The following is a 25050-nucleotide window of genomic DNA, read 5'->3' as shown; positions in this document are numbered from 1 at the left end:
CAGCATCTCTGGCCCAAGGTGGCCATGCCTGAACCCAGCAACATTACTCAGATCTGTTCTTCAGCCTCTTTCTTATCTCTCACATGGGAACCACCCACCCCTTAGCCACTTAAGCCAGAAACTTGGGAGCAATGGTTGACTTCACGCTCCTCTTCTCTTGCAGGACAACTGTCAGAGGCATGTGAACCAGAGCAACCCCATCTTGAATAGCAGCTGGGTAAAATGAGGTTGAGACCTACTGGGCTGCATTCCCAGATGGTTAAGGCATTCTTAGTCACAGGATGAGACAGAAGCCTGGCACAAGTCATAAAGGCTTTGCTGAAAAAACAGGTTGCAGTAAAGAAGCTGACCAAAACCCACCAAAACCAAAATGGCCATGAGAGTGACCTCTGGTCATCCTCACTGCTACACTCCCACCAGTGCCATGACAGTTTACAAATGCCATAGCAATGTCAGGAAGTTACCCTATATGGTCGAAAAAGGGGAGGCATAAACAATCCACCCCTTCTTTAGCATATCATCAAGAAATAACCATAAAAATGAGTAACCAGCAGCCCTCAGGGCTGCTATGGAGTAGCCATTCTTTTATTCCTCTACTTCTTATTAAACTTAATTTCACTTTACTCTATGGACTCGCCCTGAATTCTTTCTTGCATGAGACCCAAGAACCCTCTCTTGGGGTCTAGGTCGGGACTCCTTTCCCGTAACAAAGGTGGCCATGCCTGAACCCAGCAACATTATTCAGATCTGTTCTTCAGCCTCTTCCTTATCTCTCACATGGGACCACCCACCCTTTAGCCACTTAAGCCAGAAACTTGGGAGCAATGGTTGACTCCATTATCCTCTTCTCTTGCAGCACAACTGTCAAACTAACAAGTCCTTCCAGCCATATCTAATAAATATTTATTTAACCTATTCCCTTTCTCCTACCCCCTTTGAACATTGTTCTCCTTCAGTAACCAAACTGGCCTCCTTGCCTTGTTTCACCTCCTCCAATCCTTTCTCCATGCTGCAGTCTTTGAGCTGTTTGTTCAATCATTTAGTCATTCATCAAACAGGTACCCACCATGTACTGGACACTTGAAATATGAAGGAGAATCAGAAACAGACATGGTTCCTGCCCTGCTGGGGTGGACATTCTAGCAGGGAGGCAGGCATTCATCCAAACCAACCTGCCTTCTTTTCTGTCTCCTCTCTTTCCTTCTTCCACCAACCGTGTTTGTTGAGGGCCTAGTTTACTCCCTGAAAGGGCACACAAAGGGGCCTTGATCTGATCAGGAGGGAGATGGTGGTCAAATAATCCCCCAAATTACATAAAAGTATAACTATGGTAAGTGCTATGAAGGGGAGCTAACCAGTCACAGCAGTACTTATAATGAGGTCCCCTATCTGGTCTAAGAACCAGGTGTCTGAGCTGCAGAGTCTATCCCCTTCATTAGCACCAGGTTTACTGTTACTCATCTTGCAAGACTTAGCTGAGATATTGCCTCCCTCATTCCCTCAGACTTTCTCAGCCACCCCTGCTCTCTCCATCATAACACTGATTACGCTGTTTTATAAATTTCTGTGTTCACATCTGTTTCCCCACTAGACCACGAGTTCTTTGAGAGCAGAAATATCCTTCCATCTGGGTGGCTCAGTGGTTCTCAGTCCTGGCAGTACATGGAAATCACATGGGGGAGCTTTAAAAGTGTTCAGACACCTGGACCCCTTCCCAAAACCATTTGATCAGAATTTCAGAGATTGTGGCCCAGACATATATTTTCTAAGTCCCTCAGGTGATTCTAATATGCAGCCAGGGTTGAGAACCACAGGGATAGCCTCTGCCGTTATCACAGTTCCAGCACATAGGGGTGTTTTTTGTTAGAGAACTAAAGGGAAGTATCACTTCACTCCCATTATGCCCAGCTGCCTCTCCCCTGAGGTCCCTCTCCCTTCTAGAAAGTCGGATAAGGTCAGATCTCTCCATAATAAGCTCCTCCCATGGCATTTATCATGACTGTCATTTTACACTTGTTTGTGCAGTTCATTCATTATCATCCGTCTCACTCACTAGCGTTCCAAGACGAGGTATGACTTTTGGCCAGCATTACATAAGCAATGTCCAGCCTAGTTCCTGGCAGATATTAAGGACTCAGTCAAATTTTTTTTTGAGACAGTGTCTCGCTCTGTCACCCAGGCTGGAGTGCGGTGGCACAGTCTTAGCTCACTACAGCCTCTGCCTCCTGGGCTAAAGTGATTCTCCTGTCTCAGCCTCCCAAGTAGCTAGGATTCCAGGTATGTGACACCACTCCTGGCTGATTTTGGTATTTTCAGTAGAGAAGCATTTTTCCATGTTGGCCAGGCTGGCCTCAAACTCCTGACCTGAAGTGATCTACCCACCTTGGCCTCCCAAAGGGCTGGGATTACAGGTGTAAGCCACCACACCTGGCCTCAGTAAATATTTGATTAATGATGAGAGAGGGAAGAGGGAGAGGATCAGGAAAAATAATAAGTACTAGGTTTAATACCTGGGGGATGAAATAATCTGTACAACAAACCCCCAAGACACAAGTTTACCTATGTAACAAACCTGCACTTGTACTCCTGAACTTAAAAATTAAAAAAAAATATGAGCAAAATACAGTGAGAACATAGAGAATATAGGGCAAGAATAGGGGTGGAAGCTATCTTTCTCACTTTCCTCCCAGTAATCTTTCACTGAAAAATCTCACTCGCCCTCATTAAATGTCTTATAATGATCCAGCATCATTCTTTCCCATGTTCCTCTTTCCAGACATCAGACCAGTCTGAGGTCTGCTCTGAGCAAGGGATGCATTCAATGGTTCCTGTTTCTGAGAAGCAGACAAAATAAATTATGAATTAAGCATCCCAGCAGCTTCAATACGTGATGTCCCCTCAGAAAGTTCTAAAGAAAAGTAGATACAGAGGCGTTCAAGTCTGTCCATATCCGTGCAGATGGGGGGAAAATCCCATTAAGAGGAAACACTGAGTCCCCCATGGAGAATCCACACCATCCTCCTAACCTAACTCTGAGCTGGTTGCTTGGTGAACCTGGTATTGGGTACTCCCCGGGCACAGAAAGTGTTTGGTACTTGGGGCAAGAGTGGAGTGAACAAGAAAGTCTGCAGGCTCTGGAATGAGACAGATCTGAGTTTATGAGACCTTGGGAACACCACTTAACCATTTATGCCTGTTTCCTTAGGTGTGAAATGGGGATAATATTAACCACTCTTGGATTTAATGTGAGCAATGAATTGCATGAGATACACCTGCTACACAGCACAATTCCTGGAATGTAGTAAATGCTCAATACCTATTTTATCTATTCCCTGCCTTAAGAAAGAAGCCCTGGATTAAATTTGACAGACATTGTTTGAACACTTACTTTATGGTAGGCAACTTACTAGGCACAAAGCAGGCATTCATCCAAACCAAGCTGCCTTCTTTTCTGTCTCCCTTCTTTCCTTCTTCCACCCACCATGTTTGTTGAGTGCCTAGTTTACTCCATGAAAGGGCACACAAAGGGGCCTTGATCTGATCAGGAGGGAGTTGGTGGTCAGGGAAGCTTTATTGTTTAAGGTAGCACAAGCTAACATTAGAGCTGGGATTTGAACCCATTTTCCTGCCTTTTAGAGGAAAGTTCAAGATTTCCAGTGCCATGAAACTTCAATAGAAAAATAATCTAAGATTCCCCTTTAGACTTCAAAATTTATATATCCAGTTACCTCCCGGACAGATTCAATAGCATCTCTGGCCCAAGGTTGTCATCCCTGAACCCAGCAACATTACTCAGATCTGTTCTTCACCCTTTTCCTTACATCTCATGTGGGACCACTCACTCCTTAGCCACTTATGCCAGAAATTTGGGAGCAATGGTTGACTTCATTCTCCTCTTCTCTTGCAGCACAACTGTCAAACCAACAAGTCCTTCCAGCTATATCTAACAAATATTTCCTTAACCTATTCCCTTTCTCCTACCCCCTTTGAACATTGTTCTACTTCAGTAACCAAACTGACCTCCTTGCTTTGTTTCACCTCCTGTAATCCATTCTCCATGCTGCAGTCTTTGAGCTGTTTGTTCAATCATTTAGTCATTCATCAAACAGGTACCCACCATATGCTGGACACTTGAAATATGAAAGACAATCAGAAACAGAAGCAGACATGGTTCCTGCCATCCTGGGATAAACATTCTACTAGAGAGGCAGGCATTCATCCTGCCTCTTGAGAAAGAACTCTTTAAGCTGAGATCAGAAGGTGAAGAGTAACAGAAAGAGCAACCCACGTGAGGGAATATGTGGCATATTCCAAGAATGACCAAAATACTTTGCAGCTCTTACCATCAAGAAGTGGAATCTATTTCCCCATGCCTTGAATATGTCCTGGCATTATGGTGAGCTTGGACCAGTAGATTCTAGCAACTTCTACTCTAAGGCTCTTGAAATCTGCCTCCATGTGAAGAAGGGAGCCCCTAGACTCCTGGAGGATGAGAAACCCATAGACCAGTTACCCCTGTTCAACACAAGTAACCAACTGCTAACTGCAGTATGTTCAGTGAGGCCATCTTAGACCATCAGCCACCTAACAGCGGACCCAGATACCAAGAAAATCCAACTGAGAGGAGCCAATCCAGCCCAAACAAGAACTTCTCCGTTGACCCAGAATCACGATCTCGATAAATGGTTGCTATGCTCAGCAACTAAGATTTGGAGTCATTTTTTATGCAGCAGTTGATAACTGATACATGACAGCATTTGCAAAAGCTTTGGGGTGAGAAGGAGCCGAGTAGCTTCAAGAACCTGAAAGGATATCTGAGTTGTAGATGAAGAAGGCAAGGGATCCTCAGGCTATTTAATGTCCTATAGGCAAGATTATATCATTCATGCCTATTCATTTAACTAACCATTCTCCCACCCTAGGACTCAGGTGTTCTCTTAGAGAAGCACAGTGTAGGCACTGAGCTGGTGCCTGGTGCATGAAACTATCCTCCAAAGAGATGTTTTCAAGATTATTTCAACAACAAGGAGGTGGTTAGAGGTTAGATGGATGAATCATTTCCATTACCTGGAAGTGCAGTTTTCATGAAACCCTGTTTTCATAATGTTTCTGTTCCCCTCTGGTTTGGAGCCAGGTGAGGGGAAAGAAATGCTTATCTAGCCACTCTTGGCTTTGTGCTGTGTAGTCCCTGTCTTAGTATATTAAAAAGCTACTTGCAAAAGAATAACAGATTCATTGAACAGTCTTGTAAGCCCCATTAATAAATGCATTAACCTAATCAGCCCCGGTACCTCGTGGGCAGATGGCTGACAAACCGACCAGGAAACAGATGTGTGAGCCTTTCAACAACACTGGCCCTCTCCTATTTTATTTTTCTTCATTTACAAAAGAAGAAGAAGAAAGGAAAAGGTGCTTTCCTTCTAATGAGCCTAATTGCCTTGAAGAAACTGGGGCTGTAAAATTAAACTATACCTTCCTCCATCTGTCTCTCTCTTAATTAGCAGCAGACACTTGTACAGGTGCAGGGCGGGATGGAGCCTGGCTTCCGTGGAAAGGGAGAACGTCAAGGTAATAACCAGTTCCCAAAACAAGCTGCACATCTGAGGGTCTCAGCAGGCAGCCTCCCACCTACCTCCTTTCCTTGAGGCAAAGATATCTTAGGGAGGGGTTCCTACCACTCATTCTTTCTTGGTAATATTCCTGGGTCACAGGTGATGGATTTCACCTGGTAAGCAATGCCCCAACCAAAGCTTTCACATTTCCTCATCGGTTTCTGCCTTTCGCTCAAGGGTATGATAAAAGTCAGCAATTAATCTTCTCATTACACTTAAGAACAAAATCCAAATTCTTTGCAGTGGTCCCTGAGGTCTGTTTGACGTGGACTCTAGCTACTTATGCACCCTCCTCTGCTCCATACCTATTGTGAACACATCACAGTGTGTGTTCTTTGTTAAAGCTGCCATCACAAAGTACCACAAACTTGATGGCTTAAAACAACAGAAATACATTCTCTTGCAGTTCCAAAGGCCAGAAGTTGGCCGGGCCATGCTCCCTCTGAAGGCTCCGCTAGAGGATCCATTCTTGCCTCTTCGAATTTCTGGTGGTTGCTGGCAATCCTTGGCATCTCTTGCCTTGTAAGCTACATCATTCCAATCTCTGCCTTGGACTTCACGTGGCCATTTTCCGTGTGTGTGCGTGTGTGTGTGCGTGTGTTTATGTGTCCAATTTCTCCCTTCTTATAAGGATATCAGCCACAGGATTAGGGCCCACATTAATTCAATATATCTTCAACTCAATGACCTCTGCAAAGACTCTATTTCCATGTGCATTGCCAGCCTGAGGTTCTGAGTGGACAAGGATTTAGGGGGGTACTATTCCACTATACATGAGATTCCTTTCTGTTCCTGAACATGCCAAGCTTGTCACCATCTCAGGACCTTTGGACATCATCCCTGCTGTTTCCTTTGCCTAAATACTACTTCTTGTCATCTGGACCTGTGACCAAAGGCTACCTCCTGAAAAACCCTCCTAATACCCAAAGAAGACACCTCCACCAATGGCTCTGATGACCTATCCCTATTTTAATATGTTCATAGCTCATATTACTATATAAAGTTATCTTTTTTGGTTACTTGTGTATGCTCTGTCTCCCTTAACCAGAATATAAAGCTCCACTTAGGGCAGAGGTTGTGTCTGTTATGCTCACTGCTGTATCCTCAACGTCCAGCCCAGTGCCTGGTATACAGTAGGCGTGCAATAATATGCACGTGATGAAAGAAGGAAAGCACTGATGATATTCCAGTTCCAATGACAGTCCCTGAAATATGAGAAATGGGCAGGATGTTTCATCTCCTGGTCATTCAGTCTGTATCACCGAAGACTGAGTCATCTGTTCTTTACAGGGATTGAAGGGCTGGAGCTCGGGTTAAGTGCTTTTATGTCGCAGACAGGCGAACTAGGATCCATTTTCCTGTCTGAGAATTTGCAGAGACCTGGATACTCTTTAGCAGACCTAGCTCGGGGGAGGGAGGTAGAATAAAGTCAGGTGAAGAAGGCAGGGATTGATTAAAGAGACTGTTTGGGTATATCAGAAGTCTGAGTAGAGACAGGGACTTCCTCTCTATTTCCCCACTCTTGTCAATGGCAAACTGAGTAATTGCTCACCTTTCTTAAGTGTGTGTTCTATGCTACTGCCTTCACTAGGAATTTACATTTGCTATCCCCTTCAATACTCTCAACATCTTAATGAGGTAGGTGTTACCATTGGTTTTATAAGTAGGGAAACTGAGGCTCAGAGAGCTTTGGCTGTTTATCCAACAAATGGAGCTGAGACTTGAACCCAGGACACCTGGCTCCACTGCCTCAAGTTATGGCCATCACACTCAATATTTATGGAAGCTTTTGCCTGCAGTGTAGAATATTGCAATGTAGGCATTCTACATTGCCTGCAATGGACAATGAATATTGCTTCTTTGACAATATTTATAAAGGGGGATTCCTCTGCACATGCCCTCTCTTGCCTGCTGCCATGTAAGGCATGCTTTTGCTCTTCCATGGCCTTCCACCATGATTTTGAGGCCTCCCCAGCCATGTGGAACTGTGAGTCCATCAAACCTCTTTCCTTTATAAATTACCCAGTCTCAGGTACATCTTTATTCGCAGCATGAGAACAGACTGATATAAACGATGACAAAGAACCAACGTGTTGGTTTTGAATCCTACACTAGGCTCTTGAAAGCTATGGTAGAGCTCCCAGTCTTGAAAAACAAGACAATGAGATCTGGGAATGTTGAGAAGGAAAGAGGAGTTAATATGGCTGGGAGTTTGAAGGATTCAATGCACCAGTTTTATATGACAGATAACAAAGATTGGAAATATGCACATCTCACTCTGTCACCCAGGCTGAAGTGCAGTGGCATGATCAGAGCTCACTACTGACTTGACCCTCCTGGGTTCAAGTGATCCTCCCACCTCAGCCTCCCGAGAATCTAGGACTATAGCCATGCACCACCATGCCTTGCTATTTTTGTTTTTATTTTTGTAGAGAAGGGTGTCTCACTATGTTGTCCAGGCTTGTCTCAAACTCCTGAGCTCAAGCAATCCTCCTGCCTCAGCCTCCCAAAGTACTGGGATTACAGGCATGAGCCACCGCACCCAGCCATGTCTGACTTTTGTGACTACAAAATCTTCTTTACCATATGGAGGAAAGAGTATAAACTTTGACAGCAGATGGATCTGGGTTCAAATCTCTAAGCTTCACCTATAAAATTGAAACTAAAATAACCAGGCCTATGTGGCCTGGGGATGGAGAGTATTGAAGAGAATCGTGTAGAGGACGTTGCATCCTGAAAAAAGGCCAATGTCATTGCCTCACAGCAGGTATTCAAAGGGTAGTAACTGCTATTTCTGTCGTCATCAGAAAACATAAAGATTATAAAATTAGGATAATGTTATATATACCTTGTGGATATACACCTTGTGGTATATATATATATATATATATACACATACATATATATATATACATACATATATATATACACATATAGATAGATAGATAGATATAGATATAGATATAGATATACCTTGTGGAGTGCAGTGTAGAAGTAAATGAGACAAGGCTTGTAAAAACTCAGAACATTATACACAGTGCACGGTACATCTCCTGAAATGTACATTCCCATCAGAGAAGATGCTGTGGCTGCCTGCTTCTTATCTCCCAGATCAGATTTAGTCTACCTTCTTTTTCTTGGACACATGGTCACTCAACTCAGAACTAGATTTACCAGCCTTCTTGGAAGCTACATTTGGCCATGAGACTGATATCGCACCAGTGAAATAATAGCAAAAGTGATGTGTCCTATTTCTGCTTTACCTGACTTGCTTTAAAAAAAGAAATCCTTGTTCTGGGTCTCCTCTCTTCCCTCTTCCCCCAGGCCAGAATTACACAGTGACAGCAACCAACTATAACAATGCAGATGAGGACAAGATGGTAAGAGTCGTAGTGCAACAAGGTTGGAGGAACCTGGGTCCTGGAGTGACCACTCAGAGTAGAGCTGCCCACCAACCTGGATTACTCTCCTTGGGTCATGATATGGTTTGGCTGTATCCCCACCCAAATCTCACCTTGAATTATAATGATTCCCACGTGTCATGGGACGGACCTGGTGGGAGGGACCTGGTGGGAGGTAACTGAATCATGGGGGTGGGTTTTTCCTGTGCTGTTCTTGTGATAGTGAATAAGTCTCATGAGATCTGATGGTTTTATAATGGGGAGTTCCCCTGCACACACTCTTTTGCCTACTGCCATGTAAGACGTGTTTTGCTTCCCCTTGGCCTTCTACCATGATTGTGAGGCCTCCCCAGCCATGTGGAACTGTGAGTCCATTGAACCTCTTTCCTTTATAAACTACCCAGTCTCGGGTATGTCTTTATTAGCAGCATGGAAACAAACTAATACAGGTCTATCACATGAGACAGCTATATCCAAAATAGGCAAATATATAAAGACACAAAATAGGCAAGTCATTGCTTGAACCAGGGGTTAGCTGGGAGAGGACTGCTAAGACAGTAAGAGATGGAAAATGTCTACTAATGGTTATAGAGTTTCTTTCTGGGATGAGGAAAATGTTCTAATATTGACTGTAATGATGGTTGCACAATTCTGTGAACATTCTGAAAACCATTGGATTTTACACTTTAAGTGGGTGAATTGTATGATAGGTGAATCATATCTCAATAAAGCTGTTTAAAAAAGAAATACTTCTTTCTCTTAAGCACTGTATTCGTGGGACCTTTTAGTACCGTAAAACAGTATTTAACTTATATAGGACCGTTTTCTCGGTCTCTGCTTTCTTCTTCTTCACAAGCTGAATTAAAAAGTGATAGGGAAAGAGATCATGTTGTTAAAAAAAAAAAAAGTCCAGGTATTTCTCTCTTCTTTTGAACTACATGGTATAAAGTTGTGCAGATTCCAGAGGCTGTCTCAGCAGATAGAAACAAGAAAGGCAGGAAAAAAAGCCTGCGTTTCCTAAGCAGGAGAGGACCAGGGAGTAGATGGAAGATTTGTCTTTATGGCGAATTAGTTGCACTTCACCTGCCTCTAGGCCTTGCTGCAGAGACACAAGTAGCGGAGGCTGCACATGAACCAGGTCCTAAAGAAGCACGGGGCATCTGGCCCTCCCCACAGGGCACCATATCTTTCCCAAAGCCATATTGCTCTAAGAGAGAAAACCGGAAAAGGCGTCCAGGAGCCTGGCCCTTTTTTAGTCTTAACCCTGAAGGCTCCCAACAGGCGGTGGTACTGTGATTATTTTTTTTTTTTCTAAAATCCCATATATAGGCAAACTATCAATCCAGAGTGAGGAGGGAGCCTTTGCTAGGGAGAATTCTAAAACAGCCCCTGGCTTGGGCTTTGCAACAAAGCTGTCCAGCCTGTACCATGGGCCCCCTTTGTTGTGGCTGCCAGGAGCCCTCTGAAACCTCAGGCCCTTTCTCTCTTCACTTAGGCAGTCCTGCTGTGCAGTCAACATCTTCTGAAAGGCTACTGGACAACGGCGGACAGGCTCATTCTCCAGCCATGGCTGAGCACAGATCCCCTCCCACCGATTCCCACACAGGGTTCTGAATGGAACTGCATCCACTCACTGCCTTCCTGTGCATTGCTGCTATATAGATAGAGACTTTTTTTTTTTCCAGAAATTCATTGCATGGTCTGTCTTCCAATCATCCTCCCAGCTGGTGAAATTTCATACAACTGGTGGTTTTCTAAATGAAGCAAATTAAGGGAAAGAATTCTAAGCCCTACTTGTCACCTTCCTCTTGGCTGTAGTTTCCTGGGACCATGTCAATGTAGATAATTATGAGATTTGGGATCCTATGTTAGATTAATGCATGAATCAATTCTTTGAATTTCTCCATCTCTACACTCTGTTCCGTGTGACTAAGAGATGTTAGCAGACATGAGACATACAGGCATTTGGAGAAGTGCTTGCTGGTTTGAATTTCTCTCTTGCACCTCTCCCACCTTCATGAGACCATATCTGGGCTGCCTTATTTGAGGATGAGGCACATGGAGCAGAGTCAAGTCACCCAAGTCATTCCAGTTAAAACCAGCCTAGATCACCCAACACCCAGCCAACTCCCAGAGAGATGGGTGAAATCACCTGAGATAAGAAGAACCTCCCACATCAGCTGAAATCACTGGAATATAGACTCCTGATCTAAATAAACGCTGGTCTAAATACATTTTAAGCAATGAGATTTGAGGTTATTTGTTACGCAGTGTTATTGTGGCAGTAGCCGACTGATAAAAATGCCAATCATTCACTCACCATACTCCCAAGAAGAGCCCCCAATTTTCAGGTGAGATGCATCTCTTTCCTATTCTTTTTTTCTTTTTCTGAGATGGAGTCTCACTCTGTCACCCAGGCTGGAGTGCAGTGGCGTGATCTTGGCTCACTGCAACCTCCGCCTCCTGGGTTCAAGTGATTCTTCTGCCTCAGCCTCCTGAGTAGCTGAGATTACAGGCACCCACTATCATGCCCAGCTAATTTTTGTATTTTTGTAGAGACAGAATTTCACCATCTCTGTTGGCCAGGTTGGTCTTGAATTCCTGACCTCAGGTGATCTGCCCACCTCGGCCTCCCAGAGCCTCTCTCCTATTCTTAATCCATGTGGTTTGGATGTCATATCCCTCCACTTCCCCATGCCCCAGGTATTCTCCATTTCTTTTTCCTCCTCCTACAAATTTGTTCAGAGGTGGGCACAAGACAAGGTAAGGTAATCAGAGCAAAACCTGGGATATTTACTTATAGAGGCTCAGGGGGCAAAAAATTAATCGTCTCAAGCTTTCCATTTTTCGGGAGAGGAAACTTTAGCACCTGTTATAAACCAAGCACATGGATAAACCAGTATTGGGTCTAGAATACAGGTTTCCAGACTTCCCTCTGGTTGATTCTCATTTCCCAGTGCCTTTTCAGAAAAGACAAAATTTCCTTTGCACACTATGCCCAGTTTCATTTAATAATTTATTAACAAAATGTATGTTGATTGCCTACTGTGTGTGCTGTGGGTGTCACGCAAGATGGCTTTGCAATGAACAGGATCTGGCTGGGTTAGCCTCGGAAGGACACATGGCCAAACTAGTCAAATGTTTATTGCAATCTTGATGCAAGAGCATTTTCTACAAACCAGGGAACCCTCTCTGCGCATTCATTTCATGCCCTATGGGTTCCCAAGGAAGCTCATCAAAATCCCAGCACTTGCTGTGTCCTTTTCAAAGGGGACTGAACTCAGGAGCGAGTGGGATTTGATTTTTATTAAAAAACTTCACCTCACATCACCCTCCTGTCTTCCACCTGCTTTGCACCTGGCGGCTCATGACCAAACCAATAACCAAAATCAGGAAATTGCAAAAGCCCAAATTTCATGAAGTAATGTTTTAAAGCCATCTTTAGATGGGTGTTCCCTCCCCTGGGATGGTCTACAGGATGCATGCACTCCAATGGAACTGTAACCCTATTGCACATTGTCTATTGTCTTGTGCCTCCTGCATGAGCATTTCTCATTGGGCTAAGCCAATTTTCTTAGAAGAAGGAAAGAACTAGCATGTACTGAGTACCTACTATGGGCTAGACACTGGTTTAGTGATTTTACCTACATTGTCTCATTTAAACCCTCTTAAAGAGACATGGCAGGCAATATCATTCTTTCCACGTGACAGATGAAGGAACTAAGGTCCAGAGATGTTAAATAATTTGGCTGACAAATTACTCTGTCACTGCCAATAAGTGGCAGAGCAAGAAACCAAACCCAAGACTATCCACTTTCAATGCTGTTACCGTCCAGCTGTGGCCCCAGCTCAAATCACCACTAAGAAAAGTTTTATTTCAGCAAACAGCAAAAATACATTGGGAAGAACGCCGGTATGTAAACTGATGCTGTGTCGCAAACTGCGATTGCATCTAGGGTGGGGGATTAGGAAAAGCTAGGTCTAAACTCTAATGTACATAAGAATCACCCAGGAGGTGCATTTTAAAAATGAATACTGGGACACAACACTCAGATGTTCTAATTCCTTAGGAGTGAGTGGGCCTGGGATCTACATTTGTAACAAGCATCTCCAGTGATTCTGGGTCAAGTCCTCAAGCCCCTCTTTGAGGTCTGGACCCTGGCCCTGTTGTGATGTAGTTTTCTTTTGCGGTTTTAGGAAACCCCAGTTTCCTCATATATAAAAGCAGAAAAGCTAGATGAAGTGTCTTTCCTTCCTTCTTTCTTTCCTTCCTTCCTTTCTACCTTCCTTCCCTCCCTCCCTCCCTCCCTCCCTTCCTTCCTTCTCTCTCAGGTTGGAGTGCAGTGGCATGTTCTTGGCTCACTGCAGCCTCTGCCTCCACGTTTCAAGCCATTCTCTTGCCTCAGCCTCCCAGGTAGCTGGGACTACAGGCACATGCCACTGTACCTGGCTAATTTTTCTATTTTTAGTAGAGATGAGGTTTCTCCATGTTACCCAGGATGGTCTCGAACTCCTTACCTCAAGTGATCTGCTCACCTCGGCCTCCCAAAGTGCTGGGATTACAGGCATGAGCCACCACGCCCGGCCTAGTGAAGTGTATTTCCTTCTGAAAGATTCCATCAGGATGACTAAGAGCTATCTCCAAAGCAGAGATAAATGGAGACTTTGTGAGTACTGGCCTCTTTTACTCTTATTTAGCACCTATTATATACCAAGCCAAGCCCTGTGCAAAACCTACAGAGAGTACATTCTCTGATTTCCTCTACTGGAGCAATGGTAGAAATGGGAGCATGGAGCATGTATGTAGCTTGGAAAGGGGGACGCAGGCTGATTCTAGTCAGAAGCAGAGAGATTACACTGCAGTCTATGCTGGCAGTTTCTCCTAATTTGATTGCCTTGCTGTAGCACTGGGCTTAAGTTTAAAGATTCTGTTTGCAAAATAAACAGATTTCCAAAGACACGGCTTCATCTTGGTGAAGACAGTCTGCTGGGCTTGAGATGGTGTCTTCCAGGGTGGATTTTATTTTAATTAATTAATTAATTAATTTATTTATTTATTTATTTATTTATTTATTTTGAGAGGGAGTCTCGCTCTGTCACCCAGGCTGGGGTGCAGTGGCAAGATCTCTGCTCACTGCAAGCTCCACCTCCTGGGTTCGCGCCATTCTCCTGCCTCAGCCTCCCGAGTAGCTGGGACTACAGGTGCCCGCCACCACTCCCTGCTATTTTTTTTTTTTTTTTGTATTTTTAGTAGAGATGGGGTTTCACCGTGTTAGCCAGGATGGTCTCGATCTTCTGACCTCGTGATCCGCCCACCTCGGCCTCCCAAAGTGCTGGGATTACAGGCGTGAGCCACCGCGCCCAGCCCAGGGTGGACTTTAAACAGGTGTGACAGGTGGGTGGATTTTAAAATGGTGTGACAGTTGTTTCCAAGGCTGGGCGTGGGAGGATCAATAGCAGTGACCACTAGGGGGCAACTTGCATGGGAAGCCCTAGGTGGTGAAAAATAAATCGTACCAACTAGCATGATGTTTATCATTTCCTGTCCTGGCAGACACACTCCAAAGGGAGTCATTATCAATGCAGGTGGCAGTAAGAAACTTGTATCTTCAAGGACCTTGTCCTTTCTCCTTGACAGCTACCTCTTCCTTTTCCCATCTCCCCCACTGCTCCCCAGTGACATCTGCACCTCTACCTACTTCTCTGCCCATGCCCTATGTTCCCAAAGTAGGTTCCCAGCAACATTCATGCCACTGAATGTTAAGATCATCATTGGTCTTCCTTAAGAGCAAAGAGATCAGATGTCAAAAGTGTTTGGGAAATGGTGGGTTAAAAAGAGTTCACCAGTTTTTATTACCACAAGGCTTTTCAGAGCCTTTAATTTGCTCACCTGATAATAACAGTACTACTAATACCAGTAATAACCTGCATGCATTTATTACTTTCCATATGCCAGGTACTATGACACGTGTTTTCAACACCTTATCTCACAACGACCTAGGAGGTAGGTGATATGATGGTCTCCATTTTGCAGATCAGAAAATAGGGGATCAGAGAGGTTGAAGATAACAAGACTAGCAAATGATGGTGCCTGTATTGGAACCCATATATGTCTGAGTCTAAGCCCATCATATCCAACGTGTCCCTTTTTTTTTTTTTTTTTTTTGACAGAGTCTCGCTCTGCCGCCCAGGCTGGAGTGCAGTGGCATGATCTTGGCTCACTGCAAACTCCATCTCCTGGATTCAAGTGATTCTCTTGCCTCAGCCTCCTGAGTAGCTGGGACTACAGGCACGTGACACCACGCCTGGCTAATTTTGGTATTTTTAGTAGAGACGGGGTTTCACCATGTTGGTCAGGCTGGTCTCAAACTCCTGACCTCAGGTGATCTGCCCGCCTCAGCCTCCCAAAGTGCTGGGATTACAGGCGTGAGACACCGCACCCAGCCTGTCTCTCCCTTTTAAGAAAGTGGCAGGATGTGGAAGGTGGGGGCATACAAACTCCCCAACCTTGCTACCATACCTCATCTAGAGTCTGGGTCTAGAGGTTGAGTAGAGAACACTAGAGGCAGACCAATGACCCCAGAGGAACTTGGTTCTCACTGGGACCACTTTTCCTCTCCCCAGACAAGGCAGGATAAAGGTGCCTTTAGCAGGACAGGTGAAGTTAGCTTGGTTTTGGTAGAAAACAGCTCCTTGCTTTTAACCTAAACTGAAATACGTTCTAAATGCATCCGACAACAAAAGGATGATATAAGGACAGAAATGCAGGCTGCCTCCAAATGCCGTCACAGAGATCATAACGGCTTTGTTTTTCACAGGGAGGGAAAAAAAAGCTAATGCCTCAAATTAGGAGGTCTGTCATGTTCCAAATTGTTTGCATTTCTAAAAATGGACTTTGACATGTGAATACTTATTATCTAATGCAAAACCCAAAAATATGTCTCTCTGAAGGCAACAGCCAGGTAGTCAGGGGATTCTTATTAAACACACTGATGTAAAGCTCTCTTTCCCAATGAGGGAATAGAATGCACTCTCCTCCCTGCAATAACTCAGGATGTTTCTGAGCCAAGGCTTAGTGAATCAGGTGCTCCTGGGTAAGGCCCAGGAATCTGGGTTTGTAACAACCTTCCAAGTGATGCTGATGTGTGCTCAAGTTGGTTACAACGTGAGAACCATTGGTCTCATGGTCCCTCCCCCTCCTCACTCAGTACTTTTTGTAGTCTCTCAATGATCCTTCCACTCCATTTTCTTCTCTCCATCCTCTACCCACCCCAGTGCAGGTCACCACCCACCTGCAAGAGCCTTCCAGTGGGTGTCTGCAACTCTAGTCCGCAGTCCCCTAATCCAGTCTCCACTTAGAAGCCAGAATAATCTTTTGAAAGGGCAAAAAAAAATGGCCACGACTATTGATATGGTTTGGCTGTGCCCCCACCCAAATCTCATCTTGAATTGCAACTCGCACAGTTCCCAGGTGTTGTGGGAGGAACCCGGTGGGAGATGATTGAATTATGGAGGTGGGTCTTTCCTGTGCTGTTCTTGTGAGAGTGAATGAGTCTCACAAGATCGGATGGTTTTAAAAATGGGAGTTTCTCTGCACAAGCTCTCCCTTTGCTATCCACATAAGATGTGACTTGCTCCTCCTTCCCTTCTGCCCTGATTGTGAGACCTCCCCAGCCACGTGGAACTGTGAGTCCAATAAACCCGGATGGTTTTAAAAATGGGAGTTTCTCTGCACAAGCTCTCCCTTTGCTATCCACATAAGATGTGACTTGCTCCTCCTTCCCTTCTGCCCTGATTGTGAGACCTCCCCAGCCACGTGGAACTGTGAGTCCAATAAACCTTGTTCTTTTGTAAATTGCCCAGTCTTGGGTATGTCTTTATCAGCAGCATTGAAACAGACTAATACACCAGTTTCTTGCTTATATCCTTGCAATGTCTCCTAATTTTCCCCAGTTCAAGCTCATTAAAGAGCTCTACTGGCCAGGCATGGTGGCTCATGCCTGTAATCCCAGCACTTTGGGAGGCCAAGGCAGGTGGGTCATCTGAGGTCAGGATTTTGACCAGCCTAGCCAACATGGTGAAACCCCGTTTCTACTAAAAAAAAAAATTCAAAAATTAGCTGGGCATGGTGGCCTGTGCCTGTAATCCCAGCTACTCAGAAGGCTGAAGCAGGAGAATCCCTTGAACCTGGGAGGTGGAGGAGGTTGCAGTGAGCCAAGATCGCACTACTGCACTTTAGCCTGGGTGACGGAGTGAGACTCTGTCTCATAAATAAATAAATAGATAAATAGTTCTACCTCCACCTCCTTAGGTCAGTTACTTCTCCACCAAGTCCAACAAAGCATATGGAGAAGGGTGTTTCTGGTCTATTCTAAAAAGAGCTGCTTCCATTACACCCTAGTGGAAAATAGCTTAGAATAAGGGTCAGACTGATAGAGGTTCAAACTGCAGATCTACCACTGAATAGTCACATGACTCTAGACCACCAAGACTTATCCATACTTAGACATCATGTCCTCATTTCTAAATGCAGATGACAATGCCTACACAGCCTGATCATCATAGAATTAAATGATAAAATGATGTAAAGGGCCAGTCCTCTGGCACATAGTAGGGCGCTAATTAATGATAGCTGCCACCTGGTCTGCTCACCCAGCTGGGTTAACTCACAGACTCAAGTCGACCAACTTCTCAACCCTCTCTGCTCACCATGCTGTCCCAGGAAAGTTGAAAATAGCATTCTGTTCTCTAAAAGGCTAATCATTCCCAAGACCCTTGGCCAATAACTTGATTATGTTTATCTCTCCCTCAGAAGCTGTGTTCTTCCCCCGCCCCGCCCCCATTAATTTACCTTGTGTTTTGTCATTTGCCATTGCAGCTTTCTGAGAAAAATCAACATATTTCACCTTACCTGGCATGATTTCTCATAGTGATATTTTCCATCAGGCAACAAATATTGGGAAGTGAGGGCTACCACGTTGTCCAACAATTGCTAGATGCACACACACACACACACACATACACACAAACACCTACACACTGGAACTTAGACGGACTTGCAGATGCCACCCTATGCAGACACACGTGTGCACAGGTCACACAGACACCAGAACTCTCTATCCCTTCATTATTTAATGCTAACTTTGACAACACCTGGACAAAAGAGCTAGAAAAAGCTGTACAGTACCTTTTGGTGACTTAAGTGTCGATACTGCCCAGTCACCATCAGAACTTCCTAAAAAAATAACAATCAAGAAATGCTGATGATCTGTTTGCAGGGCACCCATGTTCACTATGCCCTCACACCCAGGTGCTGTTGGCTGCCCCTGCTGCAGCCTCCAAGCAGGGGCAGGCCTCAGGGGACCCAGGGAACAGGGAAGGGAGCCACATGTGAAAATGCAGCTATGTGTGTACCTCTTTCTGCAAGGCCTTGAAGCAGCCTCACGTTAACACCCAACAGAAGATCAAAAGAAACCTCCTGAAAAAGGCCGAGATATTTTCAGTTACGTAAGGCAGAAAGATAATTATTAGGTAGAAAATCTGGCTGTAAATTTCAAACTGCTTAGAAAGAAAGGAAATTTTGAGTTATATGAGCTCACCTTGGCTCAAGACTACACTCTGATGACAAGAGATAGACTTTGATCGTGTTCCACTGCAATCCCCCTCCTGAAAAGGGGCACATTATTAGCCCCAGATTCAAGGTTGGGACAGGCTCTACTGACTGCAACTTTAAATGCTGGGTGACAGGCCCCATGGGGTGGGGGCTACCTTACCACAGTACCTAACACACATTCTGTGTTTGGAAAATATGACTGAATGAAGGAATGCATTCAATTTTATCCACAGAGTCACCCTTTCTAAGGTAGGGAAATTCTGAACAGTAACGAGATCAAGCTTGTTATCTGAGAATCCCATAATGAGTAATACATTGCTTTACAGAACAGGTGTGTGCCTGGAGTTTTCATTATAAATCAGTTTATCAGAATTGAATTCCCTTTCAGATGTCCCGAATGAGCCCTGGGAGATCTAACATTATTAACAGAATTCCATAATGACTCCTTTCATAAAATGAAGGATACTGAGAATTGGCAAAGGCTATATCCAACCCAAACCCCCCCCCCAACCTCGCATTTTCTTTGATAGTTCTTCTCTGTAAGATTGGGTTTTGCTTAAAGTGGGGCAAACCTACCCACGAGACCTCTTCTCTTTGGCTGGAGACCTGGCCAATCAGCGTGTGGTCCTAGCTCTTTCCTTTCTTAGGCATCTACCTAGAAAGACCAAGTCCTCAACAGTTTGGCACTATTTCCAGAGATATATCAGGCTGAGTGAAGGCGCAGGGAACAGTCTGTCATCTGAATGATTACAGAGCACAGATCCGGCCCCATTTAAACATTTCTGGCTGGCCTCCCCAGGCGTGCCAAAGGATGCTCAAATCGCCACATCCCCCCCGTGGATCTGAACTGTACACCCCTCATCACTCACAAGAGGGACAATTGGAGCAACAGAAGAGAGAAGAGTGAGGAAGTTAAAACTGAGTCGAGCCCACCCGGGATGACTCGGTTCTCTTCTCCCCCATAGCCAGGGTCATCTGGAAATAATGGTGCGACCCCCATTCTTCCTGTGTGGGTGGCCACACGCTAACCAAGCCAACAAGTCGCTGACTCCAGGGAAGCCATCTGAACCCCAAATTAAATCCATTGCTGTTTGCCTTGAAGGCAGGAACCATTATTTTGTCACCTCTGTTCCCATTACCTCAGATAGGGCTTAGCTATTACAATAATGAGTTTTCATTTATAAGTTCATTGACAATAGGGCATTTAATAAGATGATGTATAGGCTACGGAACATTTAGTTAAGGCTCCACTGTGCACTTGGTCACACTCATGGACATTAGAAAAATACTTTGAGGGTGAAAAACACTCATGAAGAGGAAGTAGACCTAAAGTATTAAAAGGAAGGAGATATGAGGGAACTTTCAGTGTGACGAAAATATTTCTCATTTTTATTGGGATGTGGATAACCAAGTGTATGCTTTTTTTTTAAACAATCACACTATTGTAAAATTATAAACTGTGTATGTCACTGTATGTAAAATATACCTCCAGTATAGCATACCTCAAATACACTAGACTTCAATTATACTCAACATCATAGGGAAATTTTTACTTTCTTTTTTTTTTTTTTCTTGAGACAGAGTCTTGCTTTGTTGTCCAGGCTGGAGTGCAGTGGCACAATCTCGACTCACTGGAACCTCCACCCCTACTGCCCCCCGGGTTCAAGTGATTCTCCTGCCTCAGCCTCCCAAGTAGGTGAGGTTATAGGCGAGCAGCACCACACCTGGCTAATTTTTGTATTTTTAGTAGAGATGGGGTTTCACCATGTTGGCCAGGCTGGTCTCGAACTCCTGATCTCAAGTGATCTGCCCGCTTCGGCCTCCCAAACTGCTGGGATTATAGGCATGAGCCACTGTGCCCAGCCAAACTTTTACTTTCAAACAAAGAAAAATGATGAGTACCTTGGTAAGCTCTCCTTCCCCCAGAAGAGCAGGGGATAGGCTTCCCCAGCTTTTCTTTTGCCTGGTTACATACTTTAGATGCTAGAAATTTCTCTGCAGAAGACAGCATAGTTTCATGGAAAGAACATAGGATTCCAAGTCAAGCACTCTTGAATATGAGTCTTGGCTCTGCCATTTACTAAAAGTATGGATTATGGGGAAATAACTATGCTAAGCTTGTTTTACCATCTGCAAAACGGGGGGGACTGATGCCTCCCTCAGAGGTGTGCTGTTTATGAGTTCAGTGATGTTAGTCCCCTTTCTGCCCTAACTTGAAAAGAAATTAAACTAGTAGAGGCCAATCCATGGCCAAGTGCCTCATGTATGGCTTTTAGGGTTTTCACTCATGATTCCAAGAGTAAAGAGGGAATTCTTGCCATATTGAAGTGTATTGTTGCTGTTGTTTGAAAAAGTGCTATTGGAAAATGCATTGTGATTCTGGCAAAATGTCAATCATCTGTCAAATAGCAACACAGACAATTTTTTTTTAATAAAATTAAAATTTTGAATTAGAAATGAAGCGACGCAGCATTTTATCAATGATGCTGGTACATCCTGTCTCTTTCTTATACTCAATGGCCAAGGTTGCATTGAGCCATCTTAAGGGCACATGATCACGAATCTTTGGTCACCTAGGAGTTCAGTAATCAGAAACCTAGAGGAAAAACTGGACAAGGGGCTAATGAAAGATAAATGTCAATGTGCAGGCAACTTTCTGTTTGCAAAGCCAATCAGGAATTACTTAAAAGGGTGAAAGGGTGATCTTTTCCAGTTCTGGAAGTACCAATCATCCCTCTCTGAACCACCAAGCGAGCTTTAGGGACATTTTCTTTTTTTTGAGACAGAGTCTCGCTCTGTTGCCCAGACTGGAGTGCAGTGGTGTGATCTCGGCTCACTGCAAGCTCTGCCTCCTGGGTTCACGCCATTCTCCTGCCTCAGCCTCCCAAGTAGCTGAGACTACAGGCATGTGCCACCACACCCAGCTAATTTCTTTGTATTTTTAGTAGAGACGGGGTTTCACTGGGTTAACCAGGATGGTCTCGATCTCCTGACCCCGTGATCCATCGCCTTGGCCTCCCAAAGTGCTGGAATTACAGGTGTGAGCCACTGCACCTGGCCTAGGGATATTTTCATAAAGATGTCCGTCTTGCAAACTTTGGCCTGTGAAGAATCACAAGGTAGGCTCCCATATTGTAACCATATGGGCACCTCAGGCCAGGGAACTTGTATGCTTAACTGGATTTTCAGGTTACATTTTTGGCTCGGTCTATAAAAAGACACACTTCTCAACCTCAACATTGGTGGGAAATGTTTAAATCCACATTACATTTTTGCTTTAGTAAGGAGAGTCAATTGAGTGAGACAGAATATTTCTCTGATGGATTGTATTGAAACAGAATATTTCTCTGATGGCTAGCATTACAGTATCTATATGCCTGGGCATCAACTTTTATTGTCCACCCTGAAGATGGGGAACTTGAAGAGGTCTAGACTGATTCTTTGAGGGTCCTTAGGACAGCTGAGAAAAGCCATTTGTTTGCTTGCTTGCCTGCTTGTTTTATCGATCCCTGACATGAGTTAACTTTCATGTATGTCTTTCCCATCAGACTGGAGTAAAGAATATGGAACCAACCCTTTCTCCCACAAAATGAAATGTGGGCAATTGCATGTTAATCCAGGTACCAGCGTATCTCCGAGATCAGGGGAAAATGATGACCGCAGATAACTCTGGTCTGGGTCTTTAATATGCTGCAGTATTTGCTGAGGACTGACATATGTCAGGCTAAGAACTTTACCTACACTATATCATCAAATTTTCTAAGCCATTATCTGTGTGTTATCATTATTATCTCCATTTTACAGAAGGAGAAACTGAGACCTGAGGAAGTTAAATAATTTCTCCAATTACTTGATAAATGTCCAAGCTGGGTCTTAAACTCAGCCCTGACCAATTCCAGAGGCCGTGCTATATTCTGCTATCCTGCTGATTCTCTAAGGCCCCTCTCAGGCTAGATAAGGTGCTTCTCATATGGTATTATTCACTAGTTTTACAAATAGGTGTTGGGAGTCCTTACTAAGCACCCCACATGACACTAGGTGCTGGGGATACATTGACAAATGGGACAGATTTGGTTCATGCCTCAGTGGGACCTGCAGTCAAGGGAAACCAGACTTAATGTTTGGAGAATGAATGAACAACCGAAGGAATAATTCAAAGTCATCATCCCTTCTGGTACAAAGTCCTATATGGTTTAGCCACTAACACTTCCCCAGTGTGTGCTAATATTTTACCAAGAGCTGGGCAGTGAACCCCTTGGGAACAGAAACCATTCTGCAGTTACATGCCACGTATGACTAGGTGGTGCATGTCCAATTCTCTCAATAGGAGAATCACTTGAACCCAGGAGGCAGCGGTTGCGGTGAGCCGAGATTGCGCCATGGCACTCCAGCCTGGGTGATAGGAGCCAAACTCTGTCTCAAAAAAAAAAAGAAAAAGAAAAAGAAAAGAAAAGAGGTCTCTTTAAACATGAGTGAGGGTGATCCCAACAAGCAAACAAAAATAAAATACAATAAAATAGAAAGGAAGGCAGGTTTGGGGAGAATTTGCCTCAGGAACAACCAACATTACCACCCTTTATTCAAACCGTTTTTTCCCTGAGTTGGCAGGAAATGAAAGGGACATGTTTAAGGCATTCTAATAACTAGAATGAGTAGAATTATTTAATTTTCTAATTTTAAAATTAAAATGGAACTTGGACATCTTATAGTTCAGTTTTCTCATTTTTCATATGAAGAAGCTGAAGTCCAAGAGCTTCATTGACCTGCTCAAAGTCATCCAGCTAAGTACAGTTAGAGTCTGAGTGAGACAGAGCCTCTGATCATCTTCCCAGCGCTCTGGATATTAAAGCTTCCCAGAGAAATTTATTTTCCAGAAGTATTTTTGAGCTTACCAGTGAATGTTAAAGATTGTCTAACCTCTCCTTATTCTCTGGATTGAAATATTTAGAAAATGAATCTGGTTATCGGAGGTTGCAGAACTTTCAATGGCAAACCATTTTTTAAACAACTTGTCTCCTGGCTGGTAATGATTTCATTAATAAAATGCATTTCATCATTCACACCATGATCACATTATGCTTTAACAAAGAACCCTTGAAAGAACATTTATGATGGGATTTGCATTTTATATGTGCAGGCAGATGCTGGATTCCTGGCTAACCCATTGAGTCAAGCAATCCCTCAGTCTGCTCCTCATTGGCCCTCCAGATTCACAAGACCACCTATGTCTCAGAGAAAGCCCTGAGAACTCTCACAGTGGTCAGAAAAAAAGGATGAAGAACAGGAGGGGGTACATTAACCCCATCTAGAACTGGGGAAGGTGTCCCACATGGGATGCTTCAGAGTTTTCTAGGAGGTATTAGGGTGCTTCCTTACAACCAAGCTATTCTTTTTTTTTATTCTTGTCAAAGACAAGCTCATTCATTCATTCAACAAACATTTCAGAAGTTCCTGATTTATGAACAGAGGGTTACTCAAAGAGTGTGAAATGATTTTCACACTGAAAATTTAATCCCAAATGCATTGCAGACATTTGCTATGTAGAGGAGCTCCACATAAATCTTGGATAAAATCAAGGAATTTCTGTTAGAATATCCCTCTGCTATTTTCCCAGGGAGCGACTGGGTGTCATACTGGAGTGCAGTGGCACCATCTCCGCTCACTGCAACCTCCGCGTCCCAGGTTCAAGTGATTCTCATGCCTCAGCCTCCCAAGTAGCTGCGATTACAGGTGCCTGCCACCATGCCCAGCTAATTTTTGTATTTTTAGTAGAGACAGGGTTTTGCCATATTGGCCAAGCCGTTCTTCAACTCCTGGCCTGTTGATTTTTTAAATGCCTAAAGAAGAATAAAATAAAATGGCATATGTTATTTACCATCTAACTGCGAGGCTCAGAAACGGAAGTGGACCACCAAATAGCATATGAAGGCTTCCACAGTTACACTGGCAAAGATGCCGTGACTCTTGCTCTCCTAGGTAACAGCCCTCATCCCTTCCTAGTAACACTGAGTATATTTGAATGCAGTTAGGATGCATATGCTGTGCAAACAGGCAATATGGAATAGAAGGAATCTGTGGTCATGGGACATAATGAGGGTTGAGCTGGGCATAGAAATTCAATGTGAAACATGGGTAACCAGTACGTAGGGTCTTACAAGGCTTCAGATTTAGAAAAGCCTGTGTCAGTTTGCACATCCTGTGTCCTTGGTATTATAAATTTGGCTCAGTCACTATTTGAATGATTCCATCTGGAAATCTTAAGAGATCAGGGAACATGAATTCCCAAACATAGACTTCTGGTACAAGCACTGGCTAAGCACCTAGTAAGTGCCTGGCCCTATGCTAGGCACCAAAATGCTTGTTTTGTGAATCTGATGTGTGTTGATTATGGTTACCACAGGCATCTTAGACACATGGTTGTGTC

General features: G+C 44.0%; 1 protein-coding gene across 3 annotated transcripts in view; it reads right to left on the bottom strand.

The window, feature by feature from the left end:
- The window catches only part of SHISA9 (shisa family member 9), a 664814-nt gene that overhangs the window by 334616 nt on the left and 305148 nt on the right, over positions 1–25050 (bottom strand). The window contains exon 4 of one of the 3 annotated variants that reach the window (XM_003832690.6): positions 18201–18248. The exons of the other annotated variants lie outside the window; for them this stretch is intronic. Within the exon in view, the coding sequence (XP_003832738.3) occupies positions 18201–18248 (48 nt within the window). The remainder of the gene's footprint in view (positions 1–18200; positions 18249–25050) is intronic. 3 annotated transcript variants of the gene reach the window in all.

Source organism: Pan paniscus, chromosome 18, assembly GCF_029289425.2.
Source record: "Pan paniscus chromosome 18, NHGRI_mPanPan1-v2.0_pri, whole genome shotgun sequence".
NCBI classification, from domain to species: Eukaryota; Metazoa; Chordata; class Mammalia; order Primates; family Hominidae; genus Pan; species Pan paniscus.
The sequence above is the reverse complement of the archived record's forward strand: the minus strand, read 5'-3'. Positions and strand labels throughout refer to the sequence as shown.